The following is a 12,342-nucleotide window of genomic DNA, read 5'->3' as shown; positions in this document are numbered from 1 at the left end:
TGACTAGAGGGGAGGAATTGTTTGTACATATGTGTATACATAGAATTCTTGTAAATCCCAGTGTTTTGTAACTTGTTAGGCACCTTAAAGAGATCCAGGAGCTGCAGAGCCGCCAGAAGCAGGAGATTGAGTCACTCTACATGAAACTGGGAAAGGCCCCACCTGCAGTGATTATTCCCCCAGCTGCACCCCTTTCAGGAAGAAGGAGACGACCTACCAAGGGAAAAAGCAGCAAGTCCAGTCGTAGCAGCTCCCAGGGACATAAAAGCCCTCAGCTATCAGGTAAGGCTTCCTTCAATAGTTTTAGCAGATAAAATAGACAAAGTACCTTCTCTCATTCTTAGATCTGTGTCTGTGTACCTTCTTTTGAGGTATGTGTGTGTGTACCTGTTCCTCCCTGGATTTATTTTACAATTCTTGAAATTACTTTTGCTCTTTGGTAGTCTTGCTTGGGACTTTTTCAGTCCACTGAAAGGTACTGTGACATTGTTCTATAAGAGCAGTTTTAAGGTTGTGATTTGTATTTTTTAGATATTAGTCATTGGGCTCTGACTAAGAAGAAAATTGTACATTTACAGTATGGCAGAAAACTTTGTTTTCTAAAGATAAACTGCTTGTTCCCACTTGAAACTGATTTTGCAGAATGGGTCTGGTCTCTTTAGTCATCTGCAGAGTTGTTTTTGTTTTCTCATTTAGTACCATTTAAGCATGATATTACTAGTGTCCTTACACTGCAGAAAATTACAGTTGATGGATGTTAAAATAGTGGCCTTTTAAGATGGATTTGAAGATTCGTTGTGCTTATAAATTAAGAACCAGTTTCAGTTGTCAAGGCTTCTTTTCTTACTAAGACCATTTTTAATAAACAGAACTCAGGAATTTGTTCTGTTACCGATTGAGTGACGTGGATGACAGATACTCTCAGGGTAATGGGATATGTTTCTCTAATCCTGTAGCAGGAGCAAACAGTATTGGAGTGCCAGCAGAAATATTTGTTACTGCTTCTTGTGTATTTACTCTGTTAATTCCATGTCATGCTGAGATTTCTCTATCCAGTCACCCTGGCTGCTCATTTCTGTTTTGCTGTGTGATAGAGGAGATCTGTGAGCACATAAACCAGCTTAAAGTTGTCTTAAAACTGAAGAATTTTTCTGGTCTTACTGCTTTGTCAGAAACTGGAGTAGTTCCCTCCCCCTACCTCTCCTTCTCTTGCCTGGATTGTCATGCTTGACCAGGTTCAAAAATGGATGGAAACCAAAACTTTTTGCCTTCCTTTTTCCTCTAGGCAACCTGTCAGCTCAAAGTGCACCATCAGTCTTGCCCCCTCAGCAGACCCTTCATCCTCCTGGCAGTGTGCCAGAGACAGGGCAGAACCATTTGTTACAGCCCCTCAAACCTTCACCTTCCAGTGAAAATCTCTACTCTGCCTTCACCAGTGATGGTGCCCTCTCGGTACCCAGCCTTTCGGCGCCAGGCCAAGGTAAGACTCCAAATGCAATTAGTGTCATTAACAGAGGAAATGAATGATTGACTTCATCATGACAATTGATTTTTAATAGCTGGTGTAAAGTAGCTTTGGGGTCCCCAGCTACTGGGGGAGGCTGATAAGGATGTTGTTTGCAACTGGATTTGTAGCTTCTCACTCAGGTGAAGGTGAGGTCTGAAACCCCAAGGACAACACAAGAGAGTGCAGTGGAGTGATGGCAGCAAAGTTCTGCTGACCTAGGAAAGGTGTTGGCTCAGAGGAAGAGACTGATGAGACTGAGGAGTTAGAAATCAGAAGTGAGACCAAGGAAGGGGCAGAGAAGGTTTGATGTTAACAGATAACTGAAATGGTTGGAAGTTTCCAAAGACTTGGAGTCTTGGTCTTTTTAGACTTCCTAACTGCTTTGGCTGTTTCTGCCAATGGAGTTTTTAACAGTAAAAGGTAAAAAAAGGCTCACGTTCTTTAACTGGGAATTATCCTGGAAGGAAGAGTCAGTGTAGGAGGATGAAATGGTGGGAGTAGTAAATTGTTCATGTACTCAGGTTTCTCACGTTGTGAGTTGTTATTAGTATGTTATTACTATGTTATCAGGTAATTTCTCAGGCACAGCTCTGGTTTGTTCAGTAAGGAGGGCTTTTTTTGCTCATCATTAAGGAGATGATTCCTTTACTTATCTGAATTTAGCTGTTCTAGGTTTTTTCTCCTTGCACATCTTTTTTGAAAAGCTTTGCCATAGACAGTTTGAACACATCAATTCTAAAGTGTGGTTTGGCCGAATCTAGAGAAGTACATACAGAAAATGGAAACAGACTTGAAGGAAGAATTTTCTATAGAGGTTTTTTTTTAAGGAGCTGTTTCAGGCATTTTGGAGCTACTTGAATCATCTCCCTGCATCTAGAGTTGTGCAGTACCATTTAATAATTGGGTACTTTTGCCAGGATTTGGCTTTCCTATAGATTTCACCTTTCTAGTTTGGGTCCTGAGAGTAGCAGTGCAAACTTGGATTCATGTCTGGAGGTGCTCGAGGGAGTCTCTTCACTCTGTATATTGTCTCTGTACTCCTTGGTCTACACTTTGAGACTTATTCTTGTGTGTCGTGATTGCATTTCACCCTTCCAGTTTCAAGTTGCTAACATCTTGTAGTGGTGTTCTGTCTCTTCTCCTCTCCTTTCTCTGTTTTCCCCGTTCTTGTTTTCTCACAGGCTGTGCGAAGTTTAACTGTGCATCTGAGAGAGTGACCTTCAAGCCTGGTGGCAGGAGGACCCGATTTCTGAGTACGCCCTGCTTGGCTCTTTGTGTGTAACACCTTTACTCCTTCCTTGTCTGGTTTTTGTTTCGTCTTTTTTGGTTTTTGTTTCTGCTGCTTGGATCTGTTTCATGCAGCTCATCCTCATCTACCACCTTGTATTCCCTCCCATCCTATGGCTCAGCTGCTCTTAGCACACCTTTAGAAGTTTGGGTTCTCGTGTTAGGTGTTCTCTGCTGTTAAACTCACTGTAACAAGCACTCATTTTCCCTAAACCTTTAGAGGAAACTTTCAGGACAGGTCAGTGAAATGACACAAGCTGGGGAGACTTAGCAAGGCCCATCAGTAATTTTGCTTCAGCACACGTTAGACAATGTGAGACTTGTAGGGATGCCATCTGTCTACTGGAAGAGTGAGGAAGATTTGTTTTCCAGGTTATCCCTTAGCTGGACACTGCAGTAGTGGTGGGGGGTTGCCCTCCCCCAGCAGTGTGCTTGCAGCACAAGTTGGGTGCGTGTCCCCATGCTCTCAGCACCAGAGCTGGTGGCAGTGCAGAGCTTTGATGCCACCTGTAGGCAGCTGGTAGTGACAGCTTGTGTTCGTTAACAGAAGGCCAGCTCAAGATCCAACTGTTAAATGGGTTTTAAAACCACTGGAGAATAATTTCAGGCAAACTCAAAAGGACTTTACCTACTAATGGGCTCAGGTTTAGAAGTTTTTCCTGTGAATTGGAGATAGATTAAATGTAAAACAAATAGAAGTAAAGGTGGGTCAATAGACATTTTCAGACATTCTGTCAGCCCTCACAAGCTAGCTTGCAGCTCTTTTCAGAATCCTCTCATTTGTACTTACATTAGGCCAGACTTACAAGAGAGCCTCAAACTTCTGATGTGGCTTGAAATAACACTATGCTTGAGCCAAGGCTGCTGGTGTGATGCTTTTTATTGGGAGTGCTGCAATATCTCCCATGCTGCTTCTTCAGGCTGGACCCTTTACATGTCTGACATTTGTTTCCCACCCTCTGGAATGACTCGATGAGAGGAAGTTTGGAGCCCTCCTGTCACTGCACTGCATGGCAGTACCACACATCTGCATCATGTGTCTGGCTGTGCTTGGCAGGGGCTCAGCTGAGCCCGAGCTGTGTGTGGGAGCTGAGCCTGCCCTTCTGCAGAGACAGCTGCAATGCAACCAGCCCCATCCTCTGAGAAAGGAAGGAGGCAGAGGGAGGGAAACTTCTTCCTGGCTGTTCAGTTTTGCACTAACTCTATGCCACTTCACTAGATTTGAGATCTAAAAGCTAAAATTATTTAATTTTTCAAATTTAGCAGCTTAAAATGTTTTTGCTGTGTATATTAATGTGCAGATGTGCACTGATGCCTCCACTTTCAAGATTTAATGTTCCTTTCTTGGAAGAAGTTAAATTCTTACCAAAGCTAACTTAAAATGGTTAGTTTGGCCTGTCCTTTTCGGGGGGAAGGGAATATGAAGAACAGCCAGTCTGTTTCTAGAATTGACATTGAACTGAATATCTGAGAGTATCATTTACTTCCAAGGCCTTGGCTTGCTGTAAATTTGCCATCATCTAGCAGTAAGAGTACTTTGGCATGTGTATCTCTTGCTTTTGGGACTGATGTAAGGAAAACAGATTCCTTTTGAAAGGAGTGTTGTAGCTGTCCTGTAAAAGCAGGTAATACTCAGCATGGCTCAGCTTGGCCTGGCACTTGGCTTGCTGCAGGCTGCTTGCTTCCTGGAGCCTTGTCCTTGAAGTGCTGTTGCAGACTGCTGTGGAGAGTGACAGCTGGAGAACAACTGGGTTGGAATCAGCAGTGTTGAGGAAACAGTGCAGTGATTGATGCTTTTAACTGTGCAGCTGGAGAAACAGAGTGGTACAGCTTGGCAGGGAATGTCTGAGCTGTTTTCACACATCTGACGAAAGAGGATGACAAACTAAAAGCACTTGACCTATCAAATAAATCTGTTGCTGGTTGAAATTTGATAGTTGTAAAATGCTTCCTATGTCCTGGCAAAAATGGAAGATGTACTTGGTTTTCCTTAGGTGATAACAGTTGTGACCTCAGTGTCTCCTGACATTCTTCCCAATGGTTTGGGAATTATGAAGAATAAATGTAGGAGGCTGGGCCTCTTCTCTTTGTGATTAAACTGTCAGATGAGTCTTTGAGTTTGTCTAGAATGTTGCAGTAATGACTGTTGAAGCCCTGCTGTGCTGTGTCCTCTGTTTCTCACCGAGCTTTTTGTAATGTTTCCTGATACTAAACATTTCTCACTGTTTCTCTTATCTTTAACAAATTACTCTCTCTTTGTGCTTCAGGGAAGATGGTGAAAAAAGTCTGTCCTTGCAACCAGCTCTGTAGTAATTATCTTATTTCTGTTATCTCCAATTCCTGATTGTAAATCTATTCATCAGCTTTTCCTGGTCACTGAAGCCTTACGTCCCTGACTCTGTCTCCAGCACAGCATCTGTCTGTCTGTGTTATGCCCTCTAACGTGTGCTCTGTCCTTAGTATATTTGCTAGTCTGGTGCTGCTCTTGCAGCCAGGTGGAGGCAGGCAGAGCCTCCCCTTCCCTGTGGAGCTCTGCTCTCGCTAATGAGAGCAACAGCATCAGGGTCAGTTGCTCACTGTAATGTGCTGGAGTTGTACTCAGAGCAGCTGCTTGGTGTGGGATTTGATGGGGCTTGTCACCTCAGTGATGGATCCAATTGCAGACACTCCTCCAGTGTTTTAAAAGTCTAGGAGTAAGCCATCAGATATCTCCAGTGTCTCCCAAAGCAAGAGATGTTCAGAAAAGCCTGTGTGTGCACATGTCATTTAAGACTGTTTCAAAGGTGTCATTTGACTGTGGTTTATGGGGGGAGGAATCCAAGGGCAGAATGAAGGCATTCTAGGTAGTGGGCTGGAGAGAGAGAGCCTGTTCCACTTCAGATCCCTCATGTCAGAGCAGAACTGGGGACGGCTGCTGTGACCGAGCAGGAATGTGGGGGGCTGTTTCCATGGAATGCTACAAGTTGAAGCACTTGCTTTTCAGCCTCTTCTAGATGGCAGTTTCTGCAGGCATTGAGTGTGTCAGAGTTAAATGTGAAACTCCTGAGAAGTCAGTTTTAAATGGACATTAGGTGAGAGCTCAGCTCTGATGCTGTAGGCTGATATGTCTGTGACCTGAGGTGGGAGCTCCCTGACAAAGTCACTTCGGGAGACAAAGCTCTGGCAGCATTTATCACCCTGACCTAATCTAGTTCTTGGGAAAACTCTTTCCTAAGTGATCTGTCATCTCTTCAGCTGAATGTGCTGTACTATATGCCTCGATTAACTCTGCCCCTTCCATAGCCTGAGGAGGCTCTCCAGGGTAGGTCCAGGATCCAGAGTACTTAGTGATTAAAGTGGAAATGTGAAATAGCACAAGTGGATGCTGGCCATCCTGAAGAGGATGAGAGCAAGTGTGTCAATTCCTGCATGAACCCTCACGGTGGAATGTGATTATTACTGGTTTTGGCAGTGTTCCCCCTCACCCAAATAACTCTTCCTTGCTTTTGCCTCATTTGTATTTAACTTCACCTTTCACATCATCGCTCTTATTAAATAATTGTATCCAGAGCCCTTTCCATATGATGCATGCCTAAGGTTCTTGTTACTTCACAGCAGACTTCCCTTGCACCACACAGAGTGTTCTGCTCCTTTCCACCAGTGCTGCAGCCTCACTCCCTGCTCAGGGAACCTTTCTCTTCCCTTGCCGTGTGCTCTCGCATGTGTCTGCCCCCACTAACAACTCCTGTGGGCACCCAGCCCATGAGCCATTTCCATGCTTGAGCTGGAACTGGTGGGATGGATCCATGTCCTTCCCTCCTCAGCACTACCAGAGGCAGTAACACTTTATTTATTTGTCCTGCATAGTAAGTATGTCACCTTCCTAATCCACTCCTCAGTACGAAACATTCCTGCAGGGGTTTGGAGCCAGTTCTTTCTGTGATGCAGTGGTGGCAAGGAATGTGGCTGATGGCCAGGGAAAGTGGGACAGAGGAAGGAGCTGCCAGGCAAGAGACAGTGACTCTGTCATTTGGCCTTTGCAATAGAGATGTGATGTTCATTGCTGGCATTCCTGTGATCCACCTCCTAAATAGCTTTCCTCCAGAAATGCCTGCCATAAACTCAGGTTTTCATGGATTTCCTGGGTGCAGTCTCCTGAGGGAGCAAGTAGAAATATTTGAGGAACTTCAGGAATAGGTGACGATAAGTGTTTGCAAGCAGTGCTGTCTTTAGCCCTGCTGATGCTGATTTTGTTGTTGCATCTGCCCTAGTTGTTAACTGGCACTTCCACATCTGTAAATGAGGATACTTTGCAATACTGCTGGGAATTTAGGATCCTAGGTAATATATGATTTTTTTGCTTCGTGTTATGAGGTCTGCCTTTCAAAACCCTAGATTGGAGTGCAGTTGCTCGTTTATAAACTTGAGGGGCATAGAAAGGCTATCCAAAACAAAGCTTCTAGGTTGGTTTTTTCCCCCCCACAGGATATAATGTTCTACAGGCTTTCTAGCAGAACTGAAACCTGGCATTTACGTGAAGGGGTTTTGTGTTCTTGCAGTGAAAAGAGAAACCTGTCAGAGCTTGTCTGAGGAATACTCTCACTTGTGCCTTCTTTAAGCTGTTTTAGTTGTTTGCATCTCAAATGCTTATTCTTCTGACTTAGGAAATCTGAACGTAATAGCAAAAAAATGCTTTTAGAAGCAAAAAACAAAATTTAATGCAGTACAGACTTTCCCTGCTGATCCTGGCTGTTTGATGGATGAAGACAGTCCCATCTGTTTATCCTCAAGAACATAAGTATGGCAGCTATTGGAAACAACAGTTGCTGTTTCTGACTGGGGCTTTTTTTTGGTTTTGTTTTGTTTTTGGTTTTTTTTTTTTGTAAACTAGGTGAATTTTTCTCTTCATTTCACAAAGCAGAGATAATTTGCTACAGAGCAGCTGGCGATGCTGATTTTTTTTCTGCTCCTTACTCAGCATCCAGCATTGTCCTCCAAGGTGGAATTGACCTGTGCCAGTAGTGGTTGCTGCCGATTAAAAGGTGTAGGATGAGAGCCATGTGCCTGTACTATCATTCAGTGCTGAAATCTAATGTCATTTTTCTTCTACAAAGACCTGTAGGCTGCTACCACTCCCCCTTAGGATGAACACTTGCAACACTTCTTGCAAAGCAAACCTCTCAGTGAAACACTCTGAAACTGAGAAAATGCCTGTAGGAGCCCTTGCAGTTCCCACTTCAGTGTGTCCTGGAATTGAAACTCAGAATTAATCTGCATGGCATTTTAACTCTCGGTGTGCCATTACCACAGTTACTGAGTGCACTGCAGACAGGTGCAGGTTGAGCCGAGTGCTGATGGCTGTGTTTGTGTTTGTAGGGACCAGCAGCACCAACACAGTGGGGGCTGCAGTGAACAGCCAGGCCCCCCAGACCCAGCCCACGGCCATCGCCTCGAGCCGCAAGGGCACCTTCACGGATGACCTGCACAAGCTGGTGGATAACTGGGCCCGGGACGCCATGAACCTGTCTGGCAAGAAAGTTGGCAAAGGACACAGCAGCTACGAGGTGAGCTGTGACCTGTGGTGAGAAGCTGTGGGTGCCCTCCTGTCTCCCTGGGGTTCCAAACACAGCCAGAGCACGGCCGGGGCAGCAGCTCTAGAACACTGCTAGCTGTCTCTTTGTGTGGAGGATGTAATGCCTGCTCTGGAAGGGAAGTGGAAAACTAAAGGGGAGGCCCATTTGTCCTTGGAAATACCCATTGGGAGCGGATTGTGCATCAAGGGGTGGACTGGTGGTTTTTAAAGCACAGTTGTGTAACTTCTCTCGATGGTTTGATTACCTTTCAGGGCCCTGGAATGGCAAGAAAATTCTCAGCACCAGGTCAGCTCTGTATCTCTATGACACCTTCCCTGGGTGCTACGCCCATCCCTGCAGCATCAGCTACCTCTTTAGGTCCCTTCAGCAAGGCCATGTGCCCCCCGCAGCAGTACGGTTACCCGGCAGCGTCCTTCCCCCCGCCCTGGAGCGGGGCAGGGGGGCCAGCACAGCCACAGCTCGGCCAGTTCCAGCCCGTGGGTGCCACGTCTTTGCAAAGCTTCAACATCAGCAATTTGCAAAAGTCTGTCAGCAACCCTCCAGGCTCCAACCTGCGGACCACTTAGCCACGCTCGGAGGCCCTGCTGGCTACACCTCGGGACAGGACATGGGGAGGGAGATGGGCCCTGTATCAACTACTAGTGCTGCAATGAACTGGTAGCTTGCCAGACTGGGAATGGATTTCTCTTTTCCTACCATTGCTGTCAACTCTGTAGCGGGAGTTTCCCCACACGCTTGGAAGGGGGAGGAGGATGATCAGCATCCTTGTGATGGGACAGTGCTTTTCACTGAGGGGGCTGCTCTTGTGTGCAGTGAGAGCTGTGAGGAGAAGCCATGGGGTCAGTTCATACAGTCTTGCTGTAAAATTTTCCTGGTTGGAGGCTGAGTCCACACGTGTGGAGGTGGGAGAGCTGAACCCTAGCATGAGGCTTTAGCACGCTTCTCACCTCTTCCTGAAGAACCAAGATCAGGAAAAAGCTGTCCAAATCCCCCTCCTCTCCCTCCCCCCAGTCAATCGTATCTGGCTCTGAAATGATGGGGCACACGAATGGACTTGTGGTGCAGCCCGTGCTTGATAGGTCATTACTGCTTTAAGTAAGATATTAACAGCTTTGACTGCAGCATTAGAGCAATTTAAATTGTTAAAAAAAATTTTAAAAGTTCCCTGCGGACATGTACTTACCATCAGTTTTGATGTGGAAACACTGTGATATATAAATGTTGTTGGACAACAGTAGTTTAAAAATGAGTGGAATATAGAGGGTTAAAAAGTTAAAAAGAAAAAAAATGGGAAAAAAAGCTAGCTATATCCTTATACTTATTGGAGACACTTTAACTTTTTCCTTTGTATTTTCATTGTATTAGATAAATAAATGTGAATGTAAAATTGTATAAATTAATGTACTTGAATACTTGTCTGTTCTCCCAGTATGCTTGCTGGATATTTTAGTGCCTTGGACTTCTCTTGCTTCTGCAGTTTAGCGTCGTCTTCCCAGCAGAGCCCAGGTGGGCAGAGGGCAAGTTGAGGGCAGGATGTTTGTGCCCAGTGCCCGGGACGCTCCGGGCTCCTGCTGGGAGCAGGAGCGAGGAGGGGAGGTCACCGCGGCCGCGGGCCGGAGCAGTTCTGTGTGTGGGGAAACTTGTCCAGGTGGGCAGAGCTGAAGGTGTGGGGTGACAGGGGCCAGGTGGGCTGGGACAGAGGGATGCAGGTGAAGCTAAAACAAGACTTAACCAATATTGGCTCTGGAGGCAGGAGGGCTGGGTCAGAAACGGAGAGAGGATGGGGAGGACGTGTATCTTTGGGAAAGGCCCAACTTAAGATGCAGTTTGACTCCACCTGCGAAGTGGTAAAGATGTTTGGGCAGGATGTGACTTGAGGGAGAGGTGCCATTGCTCGTTGGCATGGGCTTGTCTGCTGGGATTGCTTTTCTTACCTTTTTCTTTTTTCTTTTTTTTTTTTTTTTTTTTGGTAAAATTCATTTAAGCCAGGAACAGACTGTCCTGGTGCAACGTCCATTGCCGGCAATGGATGTACTTGAAACAGCCGGCATCAAGAAGTTTCCTCTGTCTGTCTTGGAGGATTTACAATTTTGTTCACTCTTAACAAATTTCAAGCTGGTACCAGGACTGTCACTGTCTGTCACTTGTCACCTCTTAGTACCTGTACTGTATCTTCTGCTTTGGTCATTCTCCCTTTTCGTATTTAAGAAATACTGGTTTCCTCCTCAAAGTCAAAATAATACCAGCCAGTATTTATGTAGTGCTGCAAAAAGCTGTGAAGGATGAGGGTGCAGCTTCCTGGTGCTTGGCAGCAGCTCCCCAGTGTCCTGGAGGCTGGTGCATCACAGGGGTGTTACTTGTCCACGTTTGTTTTAATCTCGGAGTGCTGTTCCCTGCTGGGGCCTTAACGGGGAGTTTTTGTGTCTGCAGATGTTCTCACTCTTCCATTTTCACAAAGAAACGTGTGAGATGCTTTGCGTTCCTGTCCCTTGTTTTGCAGCAGTTGTGGCAGCAGGGCAGGCCCAGGCTGGAGAGGAGCAGCTCCGGGGGAGGTTCAGTGGGACAGGAGCAGGCTGGAGCTCCGGGGGGACACGAGAGGCTCAGGGGGAGCAGGAGAGCAGCGGGCCCGGGGCTGAGGCCAGGAGGGAACCTCTGGAAGGATGGATGGATGGATGGATGCAGGGGAGCACACCCAGGGAAACAGGAGCAGGGACAGAGCTGGGGCAGTAATGAGACAAGGGCAATATTCGTGGCAGGGGAACTGGTCAGCTGGATGCAGCACATGGTTATTTAAATTTGATCTAATAAGTTTGAGGTCGTTTCTTCACTTAATGTTATGCAAGAACTGGTTTTATTTACCGTTGATTTTTTTTTTCTCCCTCCCTCTCCTCCTGTGGATGAATAACTGAAGTCTAGAGGAATAAACTAATGCTACTGAACTGTTAAATTATTTTGTTTAATATTACACTTTGAGTATCTTTTTCCACATAAAATCTGTTTCTGAATTACAAGCGTTTTCTTTACATTATTTAACAATGTACACTGTAAAAATAAAAATAAAAAAAATAAAATTAATTGAAACTTTGGGCTTCCCTGGCTGTAGTTAGTTGTGTTTTGCACTGAACCCTTCTCATATGACTGCGCCCCTTGCTGCAGTTTGTTACCTTTGTAGAATATTGAATGAAGCCGTTCAAATAAACCAGACCTGCTTTGGTTGAGCTGTGGGTTTTCTTGTGGAACAGCAGGTTCCAGCCCCTCTGTCCTTGTCCTGCAGTGATGTAACTGTAACCCAATTTCCCAGTTTGTCACAGGAAATACTAGAAACCCAATTTAACGAGAACCTTAACTGCTCAAAAGCAGTGACGAGTTAAGAGCGTTTAGCAGGACACTCCAAAACAAAGTGCTGCAAAGAGCGATCCCTAGGCTGGACCTTGAGGGAGGAGAAGGGATCGGCTGTCGCTGCTTTTATGGCTGGGACTGTCACCGAATTGCCAAACACGACACAAGTTGGTGGAGGCAGAGGTGGAGGGAGGGGAGGAGTTTCCTGGCGGGTCCTGTGCGTGCTTGCAGCACTGAGGCAGGAGCGGGGTGTCCTAAGGGCCCTTCCCGGCTCCTCTGTGCTGGATGCCAGCAGCGATGTGCTCCCATCCTGCGGGCCGGGGAGGAGGGACTCCTCAGCGACCTTAAAAACAGGAATTCAGTCCTCAGATCGGAACTGGAACGGTCAAGAGTGAGCAACTTCACAGCGTCATTCTCAACTGCAGGAATTTGGTATTTCTAAACACTAATTGCTGCGGCATTTCTTTCCATTTTAAGAACAGCTTCTGTTATGAGTCATGCTGTGCAAGCCTGGAAGGGGAAAAAAAAGCTCCCAGTATAAGTTTTCCTGCCGTTTTCAAAGGGACCAATCGCGAGAGGCTCAGGGAGTGACTTTGTTAGAGGAGGCACAGCAATATTTGCAGTTTCCAGAGCCAA

At 45.9% G+C, this 12,342-nt stretch overlaps 1 protein-coding gene across 18 annotated transcripts in view; it reads left to right on the top strand.

Annotated features, from left to right (window-relative positions):
- The window catches only part of WNK1 (WNK lysine deficient protein kinase 1), a 96,966-nt gene extending 85,514 nt beyond the window's left edge, over positions 1-11,452 (top strand). For 6 of the 18 annotated variants that reach the window (XM_088164644.1, XM_088164640.1, XM_088164643.1 and 3 more), the window contains 6 exons: positions 80-282; positions 1,286-1,480; positions 2,689-2,781; positions 5,062-5,103; positions 8,150-8,337; positions 8,619-11,452. In XM_088164644.1, coding sequence (XP_088020770.1) covers positions 80-282; positions 1,286-1,480; positions 2,689-2,781; positions 5,062-5,103; positions 8,150-8,337; positions 8,619-8,933 — 1,036 coding nt within the window. In that variant the 3' untranslated portion in view covers positions 8,934-11,452. Of the gene's footprint in view, positions 1-79; positions 283-1,285; positions 1,481-2,629; positions 2,782-5,061; positions 5,104-8,149; positions 8,338-8,618 lie in introns of those variants that run through there. The other 12 variants (XM_014869992.2, XM_088164646.1, XM_088164647.1 and 9 more) reach the window with 8 other exon arrangements.
- The last annotated feature ends 890 nt before the right edge of the window (positions 11,453-12,342 follow it).

The sequence above is a fragment of the Sturnus vulgaris genome, chromosome 5 (genome assembly GCF_052056855.1).
Source record: "Sturnus vulgaris isolate bStuVul1 chromosome 5, bStuVul1.hap1, whole genome shotgun sequence".
In the NCBI taxonomy this organism is placed as follows: Eukaryota; Metazoa; Chordata; class Aves; order Passeriformes; family Sturnidae; genus Sturnus; species Sturnus vulgaris.
The sequence above is the reverse complement of the archived record's forward strand: the minus strand, read 5'-3'. Positions and strand labels throughout refer to the sequence as shown.